Raw genomic sequence first — 21,780 nt, forward strand, 5'->3', positions numbered from 1 at the left:
CTATCTACTTATGATATTTCACATGTATTGGTGGGTTACCAGCATTATTCGTTGAGCGGGCATCGTCCCATCTTTTATGTGTTTCTTTCAGGTGATGTTTAGATGTGAGCGCGGTCTAGAGCCTGCTAGTGTAGCTCCCATCTTGTGTTGTTATGGCCTGTGTGCCAAGGATAGATTTTAGTATTTTGGACATGTATGGTTTTAATTTATGAATTATGCAGATGTTAGCCTGTGCGTTCACCTCTGTGTGAGCGTGGCATAGCACCCCTTCCGTTTCCAATTTATATAATCCGTTTCAGTCTTCCGCTGTGTTGATGTTTTGCTTAGATATCTACATGTTTAAGGCTTTAATTAGCATAAAAATTAGGGGGTGTTACACAATGCCTTAGGTTTAATGGGAAATTATAACAACCTGTATATAATATAATAACACAGAAAACAATAACAATAAAAACGTTGTTTAAACAAAGCAAGTAAAACCACTTTAAACATGCTGTCTGACAACAAATTAACAAATAAAAGTAAAAGCACATAGTTCCCACATGACTACAAAAAAGAATCTGACTACAACAAAGTACACTGGTCCCCATTTACTCACACACTGGTCCCCATTTACTCAACACACTGCTCCCCTTTTATGCACAGACAACACAATGGTCCCCATTAATTTCATATTGCACAGTGCAGGCAAACATAGCAGTCTCAAATACTAATACATCGTTAACAACTACGGAAATTCATATGTATATGGTCCCCACTGAGAATATAGTACAATAAACCAAGTCTCTTTCCGCAGTATAATAAAGCAAGATCTGCAAAGTATAAATACATGTTCCGCTTCCACCATCAGTTGCCATTACTCTGTTGCTCCATACTTCAGACAGGAGTTTGTATGCTTCGCCTTCTGCTTCACGCACATTCGACTTCTAGGGTTTATGTTGACAAAGCTTTGGGATTTTGACTACTGAAATTGCAGTGGTGAATGAAAGCGACAAATATTGCGATTCAGCGGGAATAATTGCGAAGTTACTAAACTACCCTTACCATCGCCGGAAGTTGGCCATCCAAGTCACCTGAGGACTAAAATGGTTAAAATTTTGATAGTCGGAGGATTTGATTAGAGAAATCAAAATGAGTAGGACTAAATTGGTGAAATCGACATAGTCGAGGGATCATTTTGGTAATTTGCTCATTGTTTTATTTAATGTAGTCATTCTATTTTAATTTTGTTCAATTTAGTTCATGTACTTTAAAAAGTGAAACAATTAAGGACAATAGATGATATGCATTCAAAAAAAAAAAACAATAGTTATCTCTGTCACGTCATTGATGGGGTATGGACCCCAATGGGCTGGGGGCCCAAATAAGGAAAGTAAATAAGGGAAATGGGCTCTTGGGAGTTGGGCCAAGAAAGTAAGACCCGCTCTACAAAGGCCTCGTTGAGAGTTCAGTAAGGGTCGGAGTTGAGTCAATAGAGTCGGTATCAGCAGGAGTCAGTCGGCCTAGATGACCGTTGCTACCTAAATGCGTGTCATTAATGCCGGTCAACCCAGCCATTGGATGAGCCCAGAAACGGAGACCCAACGTCTCTCAACTTTATTTCCTAATTATTACACATTAATTTACTTATTTTGAACCTTGTAAGTTAGTCGCCTATAAATAGGCCCTTCCCATAAAGGGTTGGGGCAACTGTTAAAAAGTTCAGAGAAACACTCGTACAATTCGGAGCAACCTCAATAGCAAATTCTCTCCTTTAGTCTCCTTTGTGCACCATTTGGTACCGGTGAATCCACCAATCTAACGGATTGTGTTGGACCTCTGTGGGCCCCAAAAGTCCTAAAATCAACACTTGCGCCGTTTGTGGGGATCGTGATAGAAGTTACGTCATGTTCTTTACACGAGTAAAGTCGAAAAACATCAACCTAATAGGGTTCACGGAGAGCAGTAGACCAAGAAGATGGTCGAAAGAGGACGAAGCCACGCTTCTAGAGGTAGTAATGCTCACAACGCGAGGAGGGATTTGTGAGAACAGTTGAGCCAACCCAATTCGAGAGAACAAGAGAATAACTCGGCACCCCGACCACCGCCGCCACCTTTAGTTCCGCTTACACCCGCTCTAGTTGACGCTATCGCTCAAGCGGTGGATGATCGGGCACAAAGGCAGAGGGCCCCGCCTGCCCCTCTAACACCCCATGCGCCTTGGAATGACCAGGTCCAACCTTCTGGCCAAGAGGAAAGAGATCAGGAGAGTCGAGGACGAGGGAGTTCAGTAGACCCAATCCGTGTATTCGAGATTGGGCCCTGACACCACTCGACATTCCGTATGAGAGTGACTGGGCGAGAAGGCGCCTAGTTGAGTCCCGCCTGCTAGGAGAAATGGGGGAGTCAAGGAGAAACTACGGTCGTACACCCGACTAATACCCAAAGTCGACGAATAAGAAATAAGGCGGCGGCAATGAGCCGCCAGGCCAAGTCTCAAGAAGAAGAAAACACAGAACCCACAGGAAATCGGACGGAAAATCTTGACGAAATGACTTATCTAGCCTAAGAGATACGAAATTTGAAGGATCAGATAGAAGGAAGATCTAAATCCCACGGTCGAGCCTTGCTCACCGCCTTACCTTTCTCGACCGAGATTATGTCATTCAAAATACCGGGGGATTTCAAATTCCTAGAGCAAGTCACCATTGACGGGACGGGTGATCCATGCGAGCATCTCCTCAGCTATCAGGCAAAGATGCAAGTCCTTGGAGTTAAAGACCCAGTTATGTGTCGCGCTTTCTTGCCCACCTTAAAGGGTCCTGCTAAGCGATGACTCATTTCTCTCCCATTAGGGTCCATCTGCAGTTTTGACGACCTGGCTGACCTCTTCATGAGCCATTATGCGGCAAATATCAAGCCCAAGAGGGATTTGACGCACCTTTCGGATATTCATCAGGATGAAGGTGAGTCGCTCAAGACTTATCTCGCGCGATGAAAAAAGGAGGTCCAAGCCATAGAGGGGGTCGAGGATCAGACTGCGCTCACATTTTTCATCGAGTCGCTTCGGTCTGGAAAGATGTACACCGACCTTCGTGACAATCGGTCGGCCACTTATGTGGAGACCATACATATGGCGAACGAGCGGTCCAACACAAAACAAGGGGTCAAATACAAGAGGCAACGAGAAACCAGCGGGACCTCCGGGTCTAAACGAGCAAAGGGCGAAGCAAAGGAGAAACATCAGGGTAACCGACCGAGTTGTTTAGAAGGGAGGCGTTCTCATTCTTATCGACCACTCCCCCCCCCCCCCCCCCACTGATACACACGGTACAGGAAGGCGCACCACCTTCATCAACTCATCCGAGTGACCGCCACCACCCCGTCGATACCACAAGTCATACACTCATACCACGGAAGAATGCTCTTACTTGAAGAAGATAATGGAGGAAATAATTTGAGAAGGCATACCGCCACCCGCCAATCAGTGGCGTAGGAAAGCTCCACCGCAGCACAAGCCAAACGGAGGCCCCGCTAGGTCAACTGGCCAAGATCGTGGAAAGAGACTGGCCTCTTCAGAAGACGAGGCCCAATGGAAGCAAAAGCCGGTTATTAACATGATAGTCGGTGGTCCGGAAAGAGGCAACTCGTCAAACACTCGGAATACATGGGCTCGGTAGTAGTATGTCGGAACGGTTTATGGTCGTAAGAGCGATGCGAAGAGGGTATGTTGTGAACCCATTACCTTCATTGACAAAGATTTGCCATCCGGTCAAACGCCACATCGCGATGCGTTTGTTATAGCGATGGACGTAAATGGGGTGGTCATCCGACGAATCTTGGTGGACACAGGGAGTAGTGTCAACATCCTATATTTAGAGACCTTCAACAAGTTGGGGCTGACCCGAGAAAATCTGATTCCCGTAAAGACACCATTAGCTGGTTTCACGGGGGATTCTATAGAAGCCGAAGGTGCCATCACCTTGCTGGTAGAGGCCAGGGATTATCCCAATGTCCGTAAATTAGATATGAAGTTCATAGTCGTGGACTTGACGTGTTCACACAACATGATCCTCGGCCGGCCAGGTTTGGAAGACTTGGGGGCATTGATCTCAGTGCAACATTTGTGCTTAAAATTCCGTACGCCGACCAGAGTAGGGGCAGTACGGTGTGATCAGAGGGCTGCTCAAGAATGTTACCTTCAATCGTGTCAACGGATGGGAAAGCGAGAAATGAGGGTGCACGAAATCACAGAGCAATCAGTAAAGCAGGTGATACCCCCGCGACCTGAGCCAGCGGTCGAATTGGAGTATATAGAAATCAACCCCGCGCATCCTGAAAGGCAGGTGCGAATTGGAGCCGGTTTGGACGAAAGAGTTCAGTTAGAGATCATTAGAGTACTTCGGGAGGACCGATTGGTCTTTGCTTGGGGCCTCGAGGATATGCCAGGAGTCGCTCGCTTGATTATCTCGCATAAACTAGCGGTGGATCCGAGTTATCGACTCGTGATCCAAAAGAAGAGGTACCTAGCCAATGACCGGCGCGAGTTCGTCAAGAAGGAGGTGGACACACTGGTAGCCGTAGGCCACATTCGGGAAGTAAAATACCTGGACTGGATAGCCAACGTGGTTTTAGTACTAAAACCACCCTCTTGGAGGATGTGCGTTGATTATACCGACCTCAACAAAGCCTGCCCAAATATCCCTTTCCCCTGCCTAGGATCGACCAGTTGGTGGACAAGACAGCGGGGCCAACCCTGTTAAGCTTCATGGACGCTTTCAGGGGATACCACCAGATTTACATGCACCGAGCGGACGAGGAGAAGACGACATTCATCACGCCGGATGGGGTATATTGTTATCAGGTAATGCCTTTAGGGGTTAAGAATGCGGGGGCCACGTATACGCGAATGGTCGCTTGGCTATTTCATAACTTGCTGGGGAAGTCAACGGCCGCCTACGTAAACGACATGTTGGTCAAGAGCAAGGAAGAGATGAGCCATGCTCACGACCTGTCCGAATGTTTTCAGGTGATGCTGAAGTATAATTTACGACTAAATCCCAAGAACTGTGCCTTTGCAGTCAAATGAGGGAAATTCTTGGGGTATATGGTGACCAAGAGAGGCATCGAACCAAATCCTGAGAAGGTAAAAGCGATCATGGATATGGAGGCTCCGGGGTCAATCAATGATCTCCAAAGACTAACGGGTCGACTGGCTTCCCTTAGCCGTTTTCTCAGCAAGTCGGCTGATAGAACCATACCCTTCTTCGAGGCAATGAAGAAAAGAGAAGGTTTTACTTGGACCGATGAGTGCCAGGAGTCTTTTGAGGAATTAAAAAGGTACTTTTCAACACCTCCTTCGCTTTCCACACCTCAAGAAGGGGAACCACTGTACCTCTACATAGTCGCATCTCAAAGGGCGGTATACCCCGTTGGAAAAGGTATTATATGCCCTGGTGATCACCATACGGAAGTTGGCATCTTATTTTCAAGCGCACACCATCCGAGTCCTGACCGATCAGCCGCTGGGCGGAGTGTTGCGAAATCGTACATCCCCAGGGAGACTGGTAAAGTGGGTCGTGGAATTGACAAAGTACGGGATCGAGTATCACCCCCGCCCATCCATTAAGTGATAAGCGTTAGCCGACTTCATAGTCGAGTGCACTGCCCGAGAGACCGAAACGGCACCGGCCTCCCTGGATAGCGAAGGCGAATGGTGGGAATTACATGTGGACGGAGCGGCGAGTAGTCAACATTGTGAAGGAGGAGTCATGCTGACCACCTCGGAGGGTTTTCGATTATACTATGCCTTGGAATACCAGTTTAAGGCATCCAATAATGAGGCAGAATAAGAGGCCGTGTTAGGAGGAGTAAGACTCGCCAAAGCTTTGGGAGCTACTCTGTAACACCCCGTGTTACGGCCTTCAATCCCGGATTAATTATTTAATTAATCCCGTTAATAATAATTAAATATGATTTAATACGGTTAGGTTTCATTTAATTAATTAATAAGGTCCACCATGAACCGTGGACCCTTGCCTAAATTAGAGTCTTAAGCCTATTAGGAATAAAGAAAGTAAACCCTTTACTATTCAGATTCTAATTAGGAATCCTAGACCTAGTTATCTATTAGGAATAAAGGAAGTAGGCCTTTTACTATTCAGACTACGATTAGGATTCCCTTTAATTAATTAATATCGTCCACTATGGACCATGGACCCTTATCCCTAAAATAAGCCCTTAGTCCTATAAGGAATAGAATTAGTAAACCCATACCATTCAGACCCTAATTAGGAGTCTTAAATATATAAATAGGGATATAGGAGGCACCTAGATCTTTCACCACCATAATCTCTCACCACACAAGAAGTTCCAAGAATCCCCTTAGGAGAAATCAAGAAAGAAGAAAGCTTAAAGAAAGACCCTTCATGGCCAAGGAATTAATTAAGGCTAAGAGGTAACCCATGTCTCAACAAAACCTATTTTCATAGCTATGATTCCCCTCTTAGGATTTCCCCATATTATTGTGTATTGATGATTTGTGATATTATTATTGATGATTGGTGGGATGATTCCATGGGTGATCTCGATGATGAGAGGTTCTTGATAATTATGATGTTCTTGATAATTATATGACGTTCTTGATGATTATATGATGTTCTTGATAATTGTAAGATGTTCTTGATGTTTATGTGATATTCTTACTGAATCTTGATATTAGAAGATGAATTGTGTCCTTATTGATTTAAAAGTGATTAGAACCCTAGGTTGTATCGTATGATATCCTTCTTGGTATATGGGGTGGGAATTCGCATGATTGGGTGTTGATTATGTTTAAAAGCATGATAGGTTATGTGCCGTATGTTTCTTGATTTTGATCTGTTAATTGTCTACGTACGTTATCAATTGCGTTGGAAAGTGTCTAAGCATGGTTTCGGGTTCCACAAAGGTTCCCGGGGCGTTTTTGTGATGAAAGAGTCAGTGGGGGGTAGGTGGGGGTAGGGGACCCGCCACCTACCCGCGGCCTTCTTGGGCAACGCCGGCAGCGGGCAGCTGCCCGCCGGGCATCCGCTGCCCGGATTTGCTACCGCCGGCGGGTGATCCCTCACCCACCGGCTACCCGCTGGTTTGAACCCCACCTTGGGATTTTGGCTTCCCCGTTTGATGTTTCCCCGACCCCCGTGGCGTCCCAACGGACTCCGTCTATCGTGCCTATGTCTAGTTTGATATTTCGGGTACCGTTCGTAGGTTGTATGAGTCTTATATATTGCATGCTAGTTGAATTGGTATCCCGTTGACCTAGGTGAAAGAAGTATGAACCCCTTACGATTATTCTTAGTATGTGAAGGATCACGCATAGGTTTTGTTATACGTTTTCTCCCCCTTCCCAATGTGTTAATGTGGGTTGCATGTGCTTGCTATGTGTTATGTGTGCATGATACCCCAATTCGGTTGTGATCGGATTGGTTATTCCTGAGCTGCAGTTCAGAAGCTGGCTGCGGTCAGATTTACACTCTTGGGCTGCGGTCCACCGTTTGGTTGCGATCAAACGTTTCTACATGAGCTGCGGTTCATATTTCCTGGCTGCGGTCAGATGACATACTCTTGGGCTGCGGTCCACTGTTTGGTTGCGATCAAACTATGATGAGCTGCGGTTCATCGGTCGATTGCGATCGACCCCTCCGTGTTGCAATACGGGGCAGGGTGCTGTGGGGCCGTGTCAGAGCTATATGCGCTGACCCTCATGTATGGGCATGCGATTGGTCCTGTGGCGCCAACAAAGTGTGCTATGTGATGAGATATGGATGAGTTGTTGTTATTGTCTTGGGGATGTGACTGTGGGAATTATACTAGGACTCGTATGTGTTGGATTATGATTATTAATTGTGCTTATCTTACCTATCTTGCCTGTTGTAAACTGTATATGCTTGGTATAACTGCTGTCTGTGCTTAGCCCTATCTGTTGAGTCGATCCCTGTTTTAAAAGCCAGAGTCTCGTAGGATATATCTGCATGCTTCAAAATGGTTTTCGTATATCTATATATATGTCTATATGTATTGTATTTCAACGCGTTGGAGTGGGTTACCAGCATCTCTCGCTGAACAGATATATTTGGCTTTTAGGCACAGACGGGTAGATCACTGGAGCGCGCTAGAAGCTTGGGGCGTAGCTTAAGATAGTTTTCCCTTTCGGCCTGCGTGCCATGATTTAGTATTGATACTGATTGAGGTTTTAGAATTTAGCCTGTGCACCCGGGTTCTCTAGCTCGGGTGTGGCATAGCACCCCGTACTCTTGTATCGTATTTTGGGATTTAATGAGATTCTATCTTTATTATATAAGTTTTAAAAGTCTTTAAAATCTGGGATGTTACAGTTGGTATCAGAGCCTAAGTTTGACCCTAGGATAAGACTCTTAGGACCGGACTTTAGGACATTAGGCTTGAACTCTAGGTACTTAGGAACATAGGATTCAGGAATCTTAGGACGCGCGGTGAGATTGTGAAACCTACACATAACCTCCCCTCACCTTATCCCTCTCTAACTTAAAATAACTTCCCCTACGCTTACCACACCAAGGTAAGGGTGCAGCACACTGACTCATCGGTACAATAAATATTGACCCTGAAAACCAGCAGCATGGCGCCAACAAGAAGACAGTCAAGGATCTCACACTCCTCGAAGAATGAACCCGAACCTTCAACAAAGTCCTCGGGTTAATGGAATACCCAGAGGAACGCCGCGTAGGGAAAGCCTCATTCCACTTCAAGACACGAGGCTGATCTTTGATAAATCCACGAAGAACCCACTTATGGGCAACAACCAGGGGTTCAACTAGGAGTGCCTAGGGGCACGGCTACGAGGACGATTCCACCCCGCACCTGTAAGGGCAACCATGTACGAGGAAAATCCTCCACCTAAAACAAGGGATGACCACCATCAGGGAATACCACAAACGATCCCTCCAGCTAGCTCGTTTTGCGCCTGAATTAGATCCTACAGAGACAACCAAGATAAAGAAGTCTGTGACAGACCACAACAACGAAACCCAGAAGGCCCTAATTGTAAGCAAACCCCGCACACCCAACGAAGCCTACACCAGTAATGCCAACCTCTACCAAACGGGGAATTTAGGGACAAACCCGAAAGAAGGAGTAACGGAAGTGGGAGACCGCTCCCTCTAGCATGAGCGAACCCTTCCGGAACTGGTTAAGAATGGGCGAAACTATCCTAGCCCGGAGACCGGGAACGCCAATTAAATGCAAGAAAGAAAAGTAGTACATGAACAACGTCTTTTCTCAATGGTTAGCACGAATTGTCGAAAAGGACTCGGTATGACAATAAGAGGCAACAGACGCATGGAAAGTATCATACAACTAGAGCCTCCCGGCGATAAGGGTCTTACCTGGGAACAAGGACCTTGATGGTTTTAAGACACCGTAAGAAGTACATGTAACACACAAAATCGCCAAAACACCATGCGACGTCAAAGGCAGTCAATCAATGCATTCCAAGGAAGAGAAATGCATCACCAAGCACTTGGTCGCCAAAGGACTGAACAAAGAACGAGCGACAAGCCGAACTCCAAGAAAAACCAAGAAGGCTTATCATTAATCAAGTAAGGAAAAGACAAAGTTGGCTTATAACCAACCACCCGGTAAAGGTGATGAGGTTGCTAGTTGGAAACCGGACCCGACCTAGTGAGCAAAAAGAACATGCGAGAGTCTTGACTCATCTATAACTCGTACCTAAGGATCAATAAAACTATACGATGGGCCACCCTATGTATTCAAGTCCCTTCTATTGTGCACATGGACATGGGGCTTGTCGGGACTTGAATCTGTGCATTCTTGGGATTTTCCCCGAAGGAATTCACTCTTCCTAGTCACCTTCCGCGGGTTCCCAACGGGACCTTGACGGGTCCCCAACAGGAGCTTGGCAGGCGGACGACCGCCCACCTCGCGCCCACTGGTACAATGTACTGATTTCTTAACTCCTCACTTTATTGATTCATGGCGCACTTGTGTGCCTCGATTGATGAACGCGAGTCTTGAGTAAAGAACCATGGGTCGCCCAAACATGGTGTCATCGGTAAAAGACCTTGACACACAAGACATCATCGGAAAAGCACAACCAATTGCATTACACGTGGAGTTGAAGTTGGACTCTATGATACAACCGACTAGGGATGATTGGCATAAAGGATTGTGCAAACTAAGGAGGTAAGTTGGGAACTCGTGCTAAGGACTCACAAAGACCTTAAAAGTCAAAATGCTAAGGATGGACCGGGACTCCTTCAAACCATGGATATCGTTCAAGCAAATCAGAGGACTCCTTACAAGTTGTTTGGAATCAAGAACTACGTAGTCCGTGGTGCTAGGCAAAAAGGTAAAAAGCACATTTGTGCCAAGATCTCAAGGGTCATTAAGGACCCACAAGGAAATGAGATGACTCGTAAAGTCACCGAGTCATTCCACAACAAGGTTAGGTAACCAACTGCACTTCAAAAAGAAAAAGAGCATGCAAGGACACCTTCACCATTAAAAGTAACACAAAAAGGCACAACTAGTCGAACCTCGGGGAAGACATGAAGTCTTACTAAGAATTTCATTCACTAAAGAGGAGATGAAATTCAATAAGAAGGGAAAATCAACCCAAAGTTTACCGACTCCCAAGAAACTTTGGGAAGAATTTGGGAAGTGCGCCCTAAGAGATTGGCTTGGTTGACCAAACTTGGTCAAGACCTTAGACGCATTAAAGAAGTAAGTGTTAAATCATCACGGGAGATTCCCTCAAGATAGGGGAGAAGGATGAAACCTTAGCCTGGGAAGCAAGGTCTAACAAGGATCTTAAAGTCAAGCAAGTGCCAACACCAAGGAAGAAGGATCATCAGTTCGTCAATACGTCGTGATCAAAGCATCAAACCAGAATAGTCACTTGAAGATCGAGAACCCTTAACCCATCCTAGCCGAATTCCCTTCCCTCCCTCAGAAAATCGGCCCCCCTCCTTATTTCAAAACCCTTTCTACCCTTCAACCACACTCTTGATCCCCTATTTTAACGATTCCATACAAGGTGGCAACCTCACACCCTAAGTTGCAACCTTGAAAACTTTGATCCTAATTCCTAAATTCACTTTGTCCTCAGGTTTGAAACCCACTCTCTTAGCCCTTTAAACCTAATCGTTCCCAAAAACCCAGCACACATAAACATACAATTATACAGTTTCCCCGTAGAATGCTTTCGCTATAGGACCACCGTACTACTTTGGACTCGTTACCCCCGCAATGATTTCCAAGCTTCGGGGACGAAGCTTCTCGTAAGGGGGGGAGAGTGTAACACCCCGTGTTACGGCCTTCAATCCCGGATTAATTATTTAATTAATCCCGTTAATAATAATTAAATATGATTTAATACGGTTAGGTTTCCTTTAATTAATTAATAAGGTCCACCATGAACCGTGAACCCTTGCCTAAATTAGAGTCTTAAGCCTATTAGGAATAAAGAAAGTAAACCCTTTACAATTCAGATTCTAATTAGGAATCATAGACCTAGTTATCTATTAGGAATAAAGGAAGTAGGTCTTTTACTATTCAGACTACGATTAGGATTCCCTTTAATTAATTAATATGGTCCACTATGGACCATGGACCCTTATCCCTAAAATAAGCCCTTAGTCCTATAAGGAATAGAATTAGTAAACCCATACCATTCAGACCCTAATTAGGAGTCTTAAATATATAAATAGGGATATAGGAGGCACCTAGATCTTTCACCACCATAATCTCTCACAACACAAGAAGTTCCAAGAATCCCCTTAGGAGAAATCAAGAAAGAAGAAAGCTTAAAGAAAGACCCTTCATGGCCAAGGAATTAATTAAGGCTAAGAGGTAACCCATGTCTCAACAAAACCTATTTTCATAGCTATGATTCCCCTCTTAGGATTTCCCCATATTATTGTGTATTGATGATTTGTGATATTATTATTGATGATTGGTGGGATGATTCCATGGGTGATCTCGATGATGAGAGGTTCTTGATAATTATGATGTTCTTGATAATTATATGACGTTCTTGATGATTATATGATGTTCTTGATAATTGTAAGATGTTCTTGATGTTTATGTGATATTCTTACTGAATCTTGATATTAGAAGATGAATTGTGTCCTTATTGATTTAAAAGTGATTAGAACCCTAGGTTGTATCGTATGATATCCTTCTTGGTATATGGGGTGGGAATTCGCATGATTGGGTGTTGATTATGTTTAAAAGCATGATAGGTTATGTGCCGTATGTTTCTTGATTTTGATCCGTTAATTGTCTACGTACGTTATCAATTGTGTTGGAAAGTGTCTAAGCGTGGTTTCGGGTTCCACAAAGGTTCCCGGGGCGTTTTTGTGATGAAAGAGTCAGTGGGGGGTAGGTGGGGGTAGGGGACCCGCCACCTACCCGCGGCCTTCTTGGGCAACGCCGGCAGCGAGCAGCTGCCCGCCGGGCACCCACTGCCCGGATTTGCTACCGCCGGCGGTTGATCCCTCACCCACCGGCTACCCGCTGGTTTGAACCCCACCTTGGGATTTTGGCTTCCCCGTTTGATGTTTCCCCGACCCCCGTGGCGTCCCAACGGACTCCGTCTATCATGCCTTTGTCTAGTTTGATATTTCGGGTACCGTTCGTAGGTTGTATGAGTCTTATATATTGCATGCTAGTTGAATTGGTATCGCGTTGACCTAGGTGAAAGAAGTATGAACCCCTTAGGATTATTCTTAGTATGTGAAGGATCACGCATAGGTTTTGTTATACATTTTCTCCCCCTTCCCAATGTGTTAATGTGGGTTGCATGTGCTTGCTATGTGTTATGTGTGCATGATACCCCAATTCGGTTGCGATCGGATTGGTTATTCCTGAGCTGCGGTTCAGAAGCTGGCTGCGGTCAGATTTACACTCTTGGGCTGCAGTCCACCGTTTGGTTGCGATCAAACGTTTCTACATGAGCTGCGGTTCATATTTCTTGGCTGCGATCCACTGTTTGGTTGCGATCAAACTATGATGAGCTGCGGTTCATCGGTCGGTTGCGATCGACCCCTCCGTGTTGCAATACGGTGCAGGGTGCTGCGGGGCCGTGTCAGAGCTATATGCGCTGACCCTCATGTATGGGCATGCGATTGGTCCTGTGGCGCCAACAAAGTGTGCTATGTGATGAGATATGGATGAGTTGTTGTTATTGTCTTGGGGATGTGACTGTGGGAATTATACTAGGACTCGTATGTGTTGGATTATGATTATTAATTGTGCTTATCTTTCCTATCTTGCCTGTTGTAAACTATATATGCTTGGTATAACTGCTGTCTGTGCTTAGCCCTATCTGTTGAGTCGATCCCTGTTTTAAAAGCCAGAGTCTCGTAGGATATATCTTCATGCTTCAAAATGGTTTTCGTATATCTATATATATGTCTATATGTATTGTATTTCAACGCGTTGGAGTGGGTTACCAGCATCTCTCACTGAACAGATATATTTGGCTTTCAGGCACAGACGGGTAGATCACTGGAGCGCGCTAGAAGCTTGGGGCGTAGCATTAAGATAGGTTTCCCTTTCGGCCTGCGTGCCATGATTTAGTTTTGATACTGATTGAGGTTTTAGAATTTAGCCTGTGCACCCGGGTTCTCTAGCTCGGGTGTGGCATAGCTCCCCGTACTCTTGTATCGTATTTTGGGATTTCATGAGATTCTATCTTTATTATATAAGTTTTAAAAGTCTTAAAAATCTGGGGTGTTACAACTCGGTTACGCGTTAAGACATATTCTCGCATTGTGGTGGGGCAGGTGACTGGAACTTGCGAAGCCAGGAGTGATCGGCTACTACTATACAAGGAAAAAACTGGGGGACTCCTGCAGGGGTTCTTGGCCCACGAGATTGAGCACATCCCGAGGGCGGAGAACACAGAAGCCGACATCCTATCCAAGATGGCTTTCGGCGGGATACCCGACCATTTGATGCAAATATGTCAAAAATAGGAAATATATCAGCCTAGTATTGACGACTCGGTCGAAGAAATCGAACAAGTAACAACTAAAGATTGGGACCCTAAGCTAATCCAGAGATGTTCTGGATCGAAGACATCCTAAGATACAAAGAGAAGGATGAGTTACCTAACGACTCGGCTGTTGCTGCTCGGGTTCGAAGAAAGGCACCATCCTTCGACATCATTAACGGCTGACTCTATAAAAAGTCGTTCGGAGGTTCTCTTTTGAGATGTCTATTGCGGCCAGAGGCTGAGAGAATAATGGAGGAGGTGCATCGAGGGATAAGCGCTGCGCACCAAGGGGCTCATACCCTCGCTCGGAAGTTGGTCGTCCAAGGATACTACTTGTCCATCATGATGAGGGATTGTGTGGCAAAATGTACCGTATGTCAGGCCTTTGCCCGAAAGGACACAAGGCCCGCTACGTTTTACACTCCTATCACAACCGCCATCCCCTTCTCCAAGTGGGGAATCGATATCTTTGGACCACTACCTCAGGCACCAGGGCGATTTCGATTTTGAGTAGTCGCCATTGACTATTTCACCAAGTGGGTCAAAGCCGAGCCGTTGGTTACGATTACTGAGTACCAGTGTTGACGATTTCTTTGGAAGAGAGTAATTTGTCGCTTTGGACTCCCTGAGCATTTAATCAGCGACAACGGCCGGCAGTTTGATTGTCAGCCATTTGCTGAGTTCTGCCAGCAACACAGGATTCGGCACACTAAGGTGTCGGTCGCCTACCCGCAGGCAAATGGACAGGTAGAAAACACGAATCGCACCATCGTGGACGGCATTCGGAAAAAGCTTATAGACGTTGGAGGAAATTGGGTTAACGAACTGGACCGAGTGATGTGGGCCTACCGGACCACTCAGAGACGAGTCACGGGAGAGAGCCCCTTTTCCCTAGCCTATGGCTTTGAGGCGAAGGTCCCGTTAGAAATTATCGAGCCCACCTACCGAGTCATCCACTACTCGAATGAAGAAAATGAGGAAAGTCTGTGGATCGGGAAAAATTTTTTGGAAGAGAAAAGAGAGGTGGCTCATGCGCGAATGGTTGAGTACCAACTGTCTATTAAGCGGTACCAAGACAAACGGACTCGGGTCAAGCGGTTTCAAGTGGGAGATCTGGTTCTAAGAGATAGGCAAGCCAGCCGACCGACTGAAGGAGGAAAATTCGCCATCAATTGGGAAGGTCCATACCGAGTAGCGGCAGCCATCCAGGCAGGTACCTACAAGTTAGAGACACTGGAGGGACGACTCATTGACCGAAAATGGAACGCGGTCCACCTAAAGAAGTATTACTAGTGAAAGGTTAGATTCAAATGTATTTGCGCTTCTTTTCCGAGTCTCAATAAAGGGTGTCACATGTTCACTCAACGTGCCTTCAAGAGTCTTCTTAGCCCAGCGTTAATACAAGTATAAACAGGTCAAAGGGTCGAATATAAAAATAAAAAATAAATAAAAAAGAAAGAGGCATAATGGGCGGTATATAAGATGAATCCAGAATAATTAACCGTGGAGTCGGCCAACACGCGATAACCGCGGAGTCAGCCAATACGCGATCGTCGTGGAGTCGGCCAACACGCGATAATCGCGGAGTCGGCCAACACGCGATAATTGCGGAGTCGGCCAACACGCAATAACAGCGGGGTGGGTCAACACGCAGTAATCAAGGGGTCATTCAACACGCCAAAAGGGGGTTCGGTGCGAATACTTGAAGTAGTAGCTCAAGGCGAGCTCTGCTCATACTCATAAAAAAATAAAAGAAAAGAGGAGAAAAGGAATGACCCAAAACCCTTAGAACATTCTTGAAAAAAAGAGTCACAGTCGAGAGTCACCTCGATTAAGGGACTCAAGCGAGTGAAAGTCTCTTGGAAAAGAGTCACAGCCGAGAGTCGCCTCGACTGAGGGACTCGGGCGAGTGAAAGTCGCTTGGAAAAGAAAAACACAGTCAAGAGCCGCCTCGACTGAGAGACTCGGGCGGGTGAGAGTTTCCTGAAAGGAATGAAAATCCTAGTTGAAAGTCGTCTCGACTTAGGAACTCGGACGAGTAAGAATTTCTCAAGCATGGCTTGTAGCCGGGAGTCGCTTCGATTAAGGGGCTCGCGCATAAAACAGAAAATACAAGAAAAGGCCTTAACCCTGAGACGTTTTGAGGATAGACAAAAATAGAAGACGTCGACCAAAAGTAGCATTTTCATAGAAGGGAAGGTTTTAAAAGATCTATTGTGGGACTTCGCCTCACTCGCCCTCCGATGGTCCAATAGGGAAAGTGGGGGAAGGTCTCTCTGACCGAGTCTGTGCATCGCCGGCTTGCTCTAGCCCCCCCACCCCCCCGTGGTTTCGTCAGATGGAGAAGTCAAGACGACACCCTCTGAAGAAGCTTGAACTTGTATGCCTTGAAGGGTGTCGGCAGCTGCAGTCACCGGCGCTTGAGGAGAAAGCAGGCATGGCTTCAGGCCCCAACCTTTGGGGGTAAAGCTGGGGTCCCTTGTAACACCCCCGATTTTACCAAAATTTAAAAGCTCAAATAAGAGATAAACAGTCTAAACATTAATTGGGAAAGTGTTATGCCACACCCATAAATCTACAAGTACACGTGTTAAGTCTAACAGAAACATTCGTAACAACGTCAAAGTCTAGGGCACACAGGCCAACAGTCTAATAAAAAAGGAAGGCATAAGAACTACGCTATCTAGATCCATTAGCGCGCTCTCCAAGCTAATCATAACCTGAAAAACATAGGGATAACACCCGTCAGCGAGAGATGCTGGTAACCCACCAATACGCGTTAAGTAACATAATATATATATAGGCAAAACCATTTGAGACAAAGGAATACAGTATATATCGTTTCAAAGTCAAGAGAGGGAACATCAAAGAACACAACATCACGCTCTCAACAAAAGACCGATCATCAACAACAATACACAAGACAACAAGGACAACAAGCAACATTCTCAACAACAGACACAACCTACCATCTTAATGGTAGAGTTCTCGAGAGACATGCTCATAAGCAATAAACACAACAGTTCACATAATGACAAGTTTCACGTTCCAACATTGTACCTTAGTACCACCCTTATGGCTACCCCCGGCCTTATCTCAGTTCCAACCTGTACCTCCGAGTGCCACCCTGTACTTCTGAGTCCAACCTTATCCCTCCTGGGACCGTCGTCCCCCGCCAAACAATACCGCCAAACTCTCAGTACACGAGGGTACCATTAAATATCATAGTCACATACTGCCAAACTCGTGAGCAAAGCTCAAGTCACATCACCACCAATTTCATTCATAGTCACACATAGTCATCATCAATGTGTCATCATCAAGAGGATTGAGACTCATCAATAGCCCAATCAAGTATCAACAACAGGTACAACAAATGTACAAGATCACATTATAGACATCAATCAAGAGATTTCAATGATAGACATGAAACAATACTCAACAACAACAATGGACTTCAATCCAATATCAACAAGATTGGCAACACAAGTTGCCAATCCACAAGGAATGGACAAACAACACATACTAGCATCAAAGACAACATAACTAGCATGCTCATCAAACGGGTAAACCAAAATGGTTCCAACGAATCACAAAGTTGGACCATAAGCACGATTCAAGACACCAAATCCTAACATGGATACTTAGGACATCGTTCTAGACATACGAAACATCAAGAAGACACTCAAAAGCTCAACAATCCAACAAAAGGATGTCAAAACATCACATACCAAGAGATGGAACCACGGGAACACAACACCCAACATTCCACCATCAGTGTACCCCGCGGGTGGGTCCCTACCCGCGGTACCCCTCGTTGGGTACACACTTGCCACCCGCAGGTGGGGCGGTGGGTGGACATCCGCTCGCCATTTCGTCCGCGGGGAACACCCGAGCACAAATTATTTTCCTTCGGGGAAATTCATCTCCAAGGTCAAGTTCAAGTCCAAAACACCCCAAATCTCACACACAACAAGGAAATGACTTGAACACATGAATAGATCAAAGAATAGCATTCAAGAAACCTAGATACAAGCTCTAAACATGCATTATCACAAGATCATGCATCAAATCTCACATTTACACCAAGAATCATCAATAGAAGTTAAGAATCATCAACAGCAAGTAGAAAATATGTTTTGTATAGCATGGGTTACCTTTGAAGACCAAAACCTTCTTTCTTCTAACCCTCCTAGGCCCTACTTGGAAGCTCTTCTTCCTCACAACCTTCTTACACAAGCCAAACCACAAGAAAACACCAAACTTAGATAAAGACACCCTAAAGCTAACCAAAAACACTAAATAACTTTAGATCTTACCCTTTCCTAAGCTTGGAAGATAGAAAGGTGGGATCTTGGGATGAATCTTTACAAGATTAGGTTATGTCTTTCTTGGCTTGGGGAAGAAGCCAAGTTTCTTAGAGAGAAGGGAGAGAAAAGTTGTATTGCTAAAGTGATGAAATGAATTTTAGGTTTGGGTAGGGTAAGGCTTCAAGACCAAGTAAGGGGAAAAGACCATCATACTGTTACTTTCCCTAGAAAGGCTTAGGAAGACCCCAAAGAATTGGGTACAACCATCAAAGCTAAAGGTACTCCTTTTTTACTTAAATCAATTGACCAAAGAGTTGGTCAATTTAGGTCCTCCGACTATCAATTTAGGAAATTGGTTATAAAGTCAACAAGGATAATTTAGGATTGATTACTCAATTAATCCTATTTAAAGGATAGGATTTTCGGGGTGCCACATGCCTGGCTAACAGCATGTCATAAATGTCGTGCTGAGAGTCGCACAAGCCCAGGGTGTAGTCTCGCTCACCCAACTCCACCAAATAGTCGTCACTGGCCAGAGTCGACAACCATTCCTTCACCAACTCTTCTAAGTGAGTGGCGCGCGCTTCTGCCAGAGAATCTGTCTTGAAATCCGTCGAGCCCTTATAGTCGGCCACGGCACTGACGACATTCTCTTTCTCGACTCGAAGGAGCTCGGTTAGCCTGGTGATTTCGACCGACTGCTTCTCATTCTCTTTGAGAAGAGCCTCCTTCTCCTTCGCAAATGCGTCCATATCTTGAGCTCGGCCATCGCGCTCCTTCAGGAGATGAGAGTGAAGGGCTTGGGCCATGATCTTCTGTGACAACCCAAAATTTAATTTTTTTGAGAAAGTAAACTTAATTCATTATATTAGAATGAAGAATGTTTACAAGAAAAGATGGAGGGGAGTCCAGCCACTCCCCGCAACCTGACTCAGAAAAGGCCTCCCTAGAAACACAGTGAGCGGCACGATTCGCAGATCGCTTAACAAAGTAGAATTCAACATCCTCAATTTCAGATGCCAAATCCTTTACATCATCCACCAAATAGCCAAAAGCTGAACCAAAAGACACAGAATGAATAGCATTACATACCAGTTGTGAGTCCATCTCCACATCCACACATCCTAGTCCCGTAGCCTTCAGCCAGCTAAGAGCTTCTCTTACGCACAAGGCCTCGGCTTCCTTCACCAAATAAGTTCCTGCTACAAGCACAATCTTAGCCACCAAGAACCCCCCCATTATCATCTCGCAGCACCCAACCCAACCCCATCCGTCCTTCCTCCTGCCGAACCGAAACATCCGTATTTAATTTAACCCTGCCCAACCGCGGCTTCTTCCAGTGGTCAACGTCCACCGGCCCATTCACACGATGTTCCTGATTCGCCCCACGCCACCCTTCCAGAAAGTCTAGGGCACGCTGCACCACCGTGGCTGAATTATGCACACTGCCCTTCCAGACACTATCATTCCTGCTTGTCCACAATCCCCAACATACCATTACAAACCTTGGCAAAGAGTCGGCACACAACTTACTAACACACCAAAAAAACCAATCAGAGATATTATCACCTGCATAAGCATTCAGCTGTGGCACACCCAATAGGTTCCAAACCCGCCTGGCCTCCGCACAGTTAACAAAAAGATGGACCGCAGATTCGGCCACCAGCCTACACATATGACAATCAAGTGAACAAGCTACCCTTTTCACAGCCAACGCATCACGTGTGGGAAGAAACTCATAAGCTAGCTGCCAACAGAAACATTTTACCTTAGGGGGAACATGTAAACTCCATATACGTGACCATGGCCGATCATCCGGGGCAACCATGGTAATCCGTTTGTAGCATGACTTAACAGAATACATCCCCTTCGGATCCCAATGCCAAGTCCAGCGATCAACAGGCCTGCGCCAACTAACCGGAATATTCATAATCAATCTTGCATCAAGGGAATTAAAAATATCATTAACGCAATCATAATCCCATCCCGTACCTTGGTCATTCAACAAAGACGTTACCCGAGCTCTAAAGACAGACTGGTGCAACTCTGTTTCCACATATGGGTTGTTGTCATCTGGCAACCAGGGATCCAAACCAATTATCGTGTCCGCCCCATTCCCAACGACCCTCCTACACCCCTCCTTCAACACCCCTTGTACCGCCATAATACCCTTCCAAATGTAAGAGGGATTACTACCCTCCGTTGCATCAAAGAAACCACACCTCGGGTAATAACGCGCTTTGTAAACCCGAGCCACCAAAGACTGTGGTTTGGTTACCAAGCGCCAAGCTTACTTCCCAAGCAACGCTTTATTCATCTCATGCAATCTCCGGTACCCTAAACCTCCACAAACCTTCGGCTTACACAACCCTTCCCAAGAGCGCCACCGGATGCCCCAACCCCCTCCTACACTGCCAGTCCACCAATACTGATTCATCAACATCTCAATCTCTCGACACAGCCCCACAGGTAACAAGAAAATCATCATTGCAAAGGTGGGTATTGCTTGAATCACATTCTTCAACAGGACTTCCCTACCTGCTCTCGATAGGAACTTTGCACTCCACGATCTGATCTTAGCAAGCATTCGGTCTTTGATGAAACCCAGAATCTCCTTCTTCCTCCTGCCAACTAGGGATGGTAGCCCTAAATACCTCCCACTCATAACCCCTTCCTCCACCCCCAGAACCTCCACCACCTCATTCCGCACATTCTGCTGAACATTTGCACTAAAGCACGCAGTGGACTTATCATAATTAACCCATTGGCCCGAAGCCTTAGAGTAAGTATCCAGAACATACCTCATCTGCACGCTCTCATCCAAATTCGCCCGATGAAACAAGAAGCAGTCATCAGCAAATAAAAGGTGAGAGATCGCCGGGGCTCCTCTAGCAACTGTGACACCATGCAACACACCCCCAGCCATTCTCTTCTCCAACAATGCACTGAGTCCCTCGGTTACAAACAGAAACAAATAGGGTGAAAGCGGGTCCCCCTGACGAAGTCCCCTTCCCGGTAATATAGGCCCCACCTGCCGGTGCTCATGCAGTACACTATAACGCACAGATGTAACCGTCTTCATCATTAAATCGACCCACTGCTTAGCAAATCCCATTTTCAACATTACAGCCTCTAGATACAACCACTCAACCCTATCATAAGCTTTGGACATGTCCAATTTCAGTGCCACGACACCATTCTGTCCCTGCGTTTTCCTCTTCAGGTAGTGGTGCACCTCATATGCCAACATTATGTTATTCGACATTAGTCTCCCCGGAATAAAAGCACTCTGCGCACTGGAAATCAATTTATGCAACATATGTTTCAACCTGTTAGCACATACCTTTGCCGCGATTTTATAAACCACGTTGCACAGAGCTATAGGGCGAAGATCCTTCATAGATACCGGACTCGGCTTCTTAGGAGCCAACACAATAAAGGTTTCAGTTGCCC

The 21,780-nt window shown here is 45.6% G+C and overlaps 1 protein-coding gene and 1 long non-coding RNA gene across 2 annotated transcripts; one reads left to right on the top strand and one right to left on the bottom strand.

Annotated features, from left to right (window-relative positions):
* Positions 1-1,116: 1,116 nt before the first annotated feature.
* On the top strand, positions 1,117-18,403 carry LOC109185328. Its single transcript, XR_002054966.1, has 3 exons — positions 1,117-1,194; positions 6,239-6,243; positions 18,392-18,403. It is a non-coding gene; the product is annotated as an uncharacterized LOC109185328 (long non-coding RNA).
* A 1,331-nt stretch (positions 18,404-19,734) lies between these two features.
* Positions 19,735-20,578, bottom strand: LOC109185242. Its single transcript, XM_019335223.1, has 4 exons — positions 20,320-20,578; positions 20,096-20,231; positions 19,897-19,994; positions 19,735-19,796 (listed from the first exon to the last, which is right to left on the bottom strand). The coding sequence occupies exons 1-4, from the start codon at positions 20,489-20,491 to the stop codon at positions 19,735-19,737; spliced, it is 468 nt and encodes a 155-aa protein (XP_019190768.1). The 5' UTR covers positions 20,492-20,578.
* Between the last annotated feature and the right edge of the window lie 1,202 nt (positions 20,579-21,780).

This window comes from Ipomoea nil, unplaced genomic scaffold (assembly GCF_001879475.1).
Source record: "Ipomoea nil cultivar Tokyo-kokei standard unplaced genomic scaffold, Asagao_1.1 scaffold1317, whole genome shotgun sequence".
In the NCBI taxonomy this organism is placed as follows: Eukaryota; Viridiplantae; Streptophyta; class Magnoliopsida; order Solanales; family Convolvulaceae; genus Ipomoea; species Ipomoea nil.